Below are 6,000 nucleotides of genomic sequence, written 5' to 3' on the forward strand. Positions count from 1 at the left end.
TTGTGAGGGTGGGGTTCCCATGATGAGATCAGTGGTAGTACAGGAGACCAAAGACCTAGGTTTCCCATCTCTCCACCACCGGAGGATACAGCAAAAAGATGGATGTCCGCAAACCAGAAAGAGGTCATTTCAGCAGGAAATGAATCTGCTGGCTTGCTGGTCTTAGAATTCCCAGCCTCCAAAACTTCAGGAAATAGATGTCTGTTGTGTAAGCCACTCACTCAGTTTATGGTATTTCCACTACAGGAGTTCAAGTAGATTTAAGACACTAACCTTACCAACTAACACACCCATGATACACAAGGTAGGGTCCTAGCACTGGTTGCCTTGGGAAGGCTTTGGGAGAAACTCTATTGAGCTCTGACTTTGATGACTGTTTAGTTAGGTTCATCCAGTTTCTTATATTCCGATCTTCTCTTCACTACCATCTCAAAGAACTTTATTATCTCACCGTTCCTCTGCTCTAAGTTGATTATTAAGAGGAAATATAAAGGGATATGAAGTACTTCTGATTAAACTAGTTAAAAAGTAGTACAGTTGGGGCACCTGGGTGGCTTAGTCAGTTAAGCATGACTCTTGATTTCCGCTCAGGTCATGATCTCAGGGTTGTGAGATCGAGCCCCATGTGGGGCTCCATGCTCAGCAGAGAATCTGCTTGAGATTCCCTCTTGCCCTTTGCTCCCTCCCTCCCCTGTTGTGCGCATGTGCTCTCTCTCAGATAATAAATAAATAAATCTTTTTTTTTTTTAAGGTAGTATAGTTGACTCTTGAAAAAACAGATTTGAACTGCATGGGTGTACTTATACGTGGATCTTTCTCAATAAAACCAGTATAGTACTTACAAATGTATTTTCTCTTCCTTATGACTTAACATTTTTCACTAGTTTATTGTAAGAATAGAGTGTGTAATACATATAACATAAAAAATACGTGGTAATCAACTATTTATACCATTGGTAAGTCTTCTGATCAACAGCAGGTTATTTGGTTTTGGGGGAATGAAAAGTTAACACAGATTTTTGACTACATAGGAGATCAGCACCCTTAATCCTCATGTTGTTGGTGGGTCAACTGTTACATCTAAAATAAAATCCATTTCTTCTAACCGTTGGGGACTGCTCTTAATATATACAAAGGCCATTTTAAATTGGGCAAATTTGAGCAATCTCGTATTGATCTTTAATACAACAGTTCTCAAACTTGAGGATGACAGAATCACAGGGGAATTCCTTTAAAATCCCCTTCCCATAGAACTGCAGAATCTGTGGATCTAGGGGTAAAGGAATATTTATTTTGAACAAAGAGGACTGATGGGCGGTGCTCAACAACAGCTACTGCTCTATCATGACCAAAAAATAGACTCTGCACACAGGTGTACTTTCCTTTATAACGGGGAAATATTCTTAAAAATTGTAACCAAATTGGATTTTGTAAATTACGTTCTATTTTCCTACAAGTTGACTTAAAATTTTAAAGACACTTTATTCATTCTGAGGGGTGGGAGTGGTTTCTTTTATCTTCATCTAGAGGTCAAATCCATGCCCTTCCTTTCCTCATCTCTACTTCAGTAAAGATGTAATAATTTAGGAATCCTTTTAAAAGTACCTTATTCCTTACTCTGCTTCTCTCCAATTTATCTGTTGATTCACTGAGAATGTCAACATTCGAGAAGTGGCTGATTCATGAACCTTACCTTTGAAAACATACCTGGAAATGCAGACTCTCTCCTCAGAACAGAAAATGAACTTACTACAAAAAACTAGTTTAAGGGGAAATTTTCCTGGGAAATAGATCAACATGCTATGTATTATCTACTACAGTACAAGAAATGCTTCTTCCAAAGAAAACACCAACTAAGTCTTCCACCATTTTTAACTTTTGTACCAAAAAAAGAGTCCACACTTAAGAAAAAATGCTCTACTAAATGATGCAGATTAAACATAAGGTACTGCAAAGCAATGGTGAGATTTTTATTTCTTTCAGAGAAAGATGAAACATTTTTAAAGCACCTATGAAGAACCAACACCAAATGTCATTTTTAATACTGTGGGTGTTCCAGCAAAATAAACATACCCCAGACTGCAGACTGGCAAATTGTCTTCTAGGCTCAGTTTTGCCACAAAAGGGCCATGTGACCTTGGAAAATAACCTCCCTGAATCTGAATTTAATTTATAAAATGATTAAATAAATGTAACTCTTTGATTCCAGATTAATTCATTCTAACTTATATGAAAAAGCATTTGTGGTATGTGATGCCTGTAACTTGCTTGATCAAATGAAGCAATTAAAACATAACTGGAAACTTGATATTGTGAGTAACTTACTAAGACCGTCCTCGTAGCTATCAGTTTCCTACCAGTACATACCATACTACTTTGAACATCTAAATGTTCACAAACTGAGTTTTCTTAAAGGGAGGGACATGTGTATTATAGTCCGCTTTGGCAATAGGAAACACGGTATTTTTCAGCCCTTCTTCCCAACCTATTGTCATTACAGACTCCAGAGGAGGGGGGTAAAAAAACAAACAAACAAACAAAAAAAAAACCTTGAGTCTTCAAGGCTGAAACAATAGTGTTGCAGTAATTACATCACAGAAATAACATTTCTTTCCTAAAATACTCAAAGTTATTCTCAAAGTTAAGATCACTTATCTTCCAGGAACCAACTTTCTTCTGTCTGCTCTCGTATTTGTTAGAGCAAACATTTCCCATTTTAACAAATATTCAGTTCACCAGTTATTCTTGTTTCCAACGAAATATACCGTCTCCAAAAAATCCGCCCCAAAATCCAACAAGACTCAACACATGCATTTGGCAATTCCGGGGAGGTGGGGATGCACAGACATCTTGTACAAAATAAATAAACTTTCCAGGATCTTTATTTACTGACTGGAGAAGCATAGGTTTGGAAACAACCAGCTAACTTCGCTCACAAGTTGGCATCTTAAAGAATCCTCCGTTTACAAAACACCCCGGACCTCACAGACTCCCAGCCCAGAATTGGCCAGGGAGCACACGCCCATCGGCCCTGCCTGGAGAGGAAACAATGGGAGAGGCGCGAGGGACCGAGCCCGGCGCCCCAGACGCCCCAGCTCCCCTGCTCCAGCCCGCGCCCGATACCGCGCGCTACGACCCCTCCCCTGGCGCCCCGGGCTTCCGTCCCCGGGGCGCGGCCCACCTGCAGGGGCGCGGGCAAAGGGCTGTACTTACCAAACAGGGTCAGGGCCATTGTAAAGGCGTTCGCCAGCTGCTCGCCGCCGCCCGCCGGTCCACGCGCTCCTCCCAGGCCGACCGGAGATCACCGCATCGGCCCGAAGCGCTCTCACCTCGGAGGGAGCGGGCAGTCGGAGGGGCGTGGTGCGGCGCGGGCGCGCGGGGAGGCTGCAGGCCGGGGCTGCAGGGGGCCGCTGCAAGAAAAAGTTATTTATGCGTTATTGTCAGGCGCACCCGCACCGGGGAAGACCCGCTAGCCCTAGGCGAGCCGGCACTTGTCGCTGCCATCTGCGCACTACGCGGAGCGCGCGCGCGGGCGGCGGTACCTGCGAGGCGGGAGGCTTGGCCGCGGCGCAATGGCAGGCGGAGAGGCGGCGCCGCAGTGGCGGCGGCGGCGGCGGCGGCGGGGAGAGGAGCAGCCTCGCGGGGCCCCCGGCGGGGCGCGCTCACTCCGCATCCCGCGGCCTCGCAGACGCCATCTTGCGATAGCGTCTCCCACTGGATCTGCCCCTGAGCCTCCTCGTGCCTCCAGCCTCGGGCGCCGGAGCCCCGTGCGTTCCCATAGCAACGGGCGCGCGCGGGGGTCGGGGGCGCGCGCCCCTCCTGCCCCGGGCCGGGAGGAGCCGCCCCAGCAGCCGGGGAGACAGCCTCCGGGAGCCCAGCGGGGGCGGGGTTGGTGTGCGTTTCAGCTGAAATCCCTGGGATTTTTCTTGAATGGGATTTGAGGAGGCGCGGAGAGGAGAAAAACTGAGCTGTTACTCGAAAGAGGAAGAGTCACAGGAGGATGCTCCATGAATCCAAGTCCCCAAGCAGGGTCACCCGGGGATCGGGTTCGTTTGAGGATAAATCTCTCGCCCGGGGCCCTCGGGGTTAACGGAGAGTCCGGAGCTGGTGACCTGAAGATACGGGACTCGGAAAGGGAGCCCGGAGTCGAGCAAAGACCCTGACTCTTGGTTTCCTTTCCACTTGGACTTGGGAGCCGCTGGGAGTATGGATCAGACTGTCATATCTGAGGAATCAGGAGTCGTTAGGATTACCTAAAATAATTTGATACAAGGCCAATGCTTAAACCTAATTTTCTTCCTTTTGCTTTACACCTCTTTGATAATGTCTCCGGAAAAATCAGCGTTTCACACTGTTTGGCACTTCTCCTATACCACAAAAGATTGCTCCCCTGAGCTTTTTGCATTTATCTGATAATCACTGGCAACATCCTTCTTTCTGTGATGTTCCCTGCTCGCCTCTGTCTTTGCCTTAATTAACGAAAAGCCATAGAACGCCTCGAGATTATCAGCCAAAAGATGTTCTTGAAAAGCTCGGTTATGATGTTTGTGTCGTTTTCATTTAATGTATTCAAAAATTCAATATTCTCTAGTTGCCATGTTCCCTCTGTAAAAAAAGAAAGAAAGAAAGAAAAGAAAGAAAAAAAAATCCCCCTTTTTCTTCTTTCCCTCAGGCATTGGATACTGTTGTAGCATCTAATCATGTAGATTTTCCCTTGGTTCTCATGTCTTCCTACGTGCATCTTTCCTCTTACAGTTACTCAGATTCCCTAATGTCATTTTCTGCTTCTCTCTAATTTTCAACTAATTCTTTTTAGAATATTATATAAATATCTTCTACTATATCTTGAGGATCAAATCGTTACAAAAATGAAAATTGCTACTACAAATAGAGCCACAGTTCATTCATCATCATTTCACATCAGACTCTAACATCAGAAGAAGAAGAAAAGCCAGTTGGAAGGAGGAGCCAAGCCTTTTGTTTCATGTCAGTTAACTCAAGAAAAAAGAAATAGTAGAATAATTCAACATGAACAAGCAAATGTGTAAGATGCTGTATGCTTGAAATTTTCCAATGTACTAAAATGATTCTCCTTTAGCTACTAATATCAAAATAAATCTTGAAATGCCCACAATTTTAAATCTTTAATGAAAAGGACTCTTGATTTTGAGCGGCCTTTCTGCTCATGAAAAATTACACACACCTCATGAAGATAAATGAGATACTCCAGAAGGCTTTGTGGGACAGATTTCATAACCATGTAGATTGCTGCTGATCTGTTCAATCAGATAAATCAGAAACTAAAGACAACATTTGCTGCATCAACCAGTGATTTTCAACCTTTTTTGGAACTTAATTTCCCTTTAGGTCTCTGATGAAAATACTGTCCCCCTTCCTGGGAAATGCTTAAGTGCATATATACACTCACCAAAATTGCTTCCCAGAATTCCAGGGGGATTATGGCCTATTCAGTGACCCAGAGATCCTTTGTAATCTCGGAAAGTTTTACGTTTAAAATTAAAAATTTTCACCTTTCACCTGGAAGCATGAAATTTTGAACAGGGGGTACCAAACTCCGCTAACTTAAAGAAATTGAAGACTTAGTGGTCAAAAGATTTTCCCAAATGCATACACCTTTTAGCGGCAGAACTAACAGGAAAATCTAAGGCATCTGGTGTTCTCCCTGACCACCACCTCAACTCTCCATCCCCCACCAATTTAGAGGATACATGGTTTAAATTTAAAAAGAAAAATCTGTTTAGTATTGGAAGCAGAGTGGCACGGGGAGTATTTTGTCCTCAGTCATTTTGCATGTTTGGGTCTTCTCGCAGTTTGGGAAGTTGAATTTGTCTCAAAGTGTCTTTATTCACATGTTCTTCAATTCAGAACTATGTGTCCAGTCGGGTTGAGAGAAAAAGTGCTTTTCTCTTCTCTTTGTGAAACTCTCTAAGGTACCTGAGCATCAGTGTTTTGCTAGTACACCTCAGTTTCCTGGTAATT

At 43.9% G+C, this 6,000-nt stretch overlaps 1 protein-coding gene across 1 annotated transcript in view; it reads right to left on the reverse strand.

Moving 5' to 3' along the window:
- The window catches only part of CHN1 (chimerin 1), a 204,742-nt gene extending 201,495 nt beyond the window's left edge, over positions 1–3,247 (reverse strand). Inside the window, exon 1 of the mRNA XM_032855932.1 lies at positions 3,214–3,247. Coding sequence (XP_032711823.1) covers positions 3,214–3,232 — 19 coding nt within the window. The 5' untranslated portion in view covers positions 3,233–3,247. The remainder of the gene's footprint in view (positions 1–3,213) is intronic.
- Between the last annotated feature and the right edge of the window lie 2,753 nt (positions 3,248–6,000).

This window comes from Lontra canadensis, unplaced genomic scaffold (genome assembly GCF_010015895.1).
Source record: "Lontra canadensis isolate GAN:19392208 unplaced genomic scaffold, GSC_riverotter_1.0 scaffold11, whole genome shotgun sequence".
NCBI classification, from domain to species: domain Eukaryota; kingdom Metazoa; phylum Chordata; class Mammalia; order Carnivora; family Mustelidae; genus Lontra; species Lontra canadensis.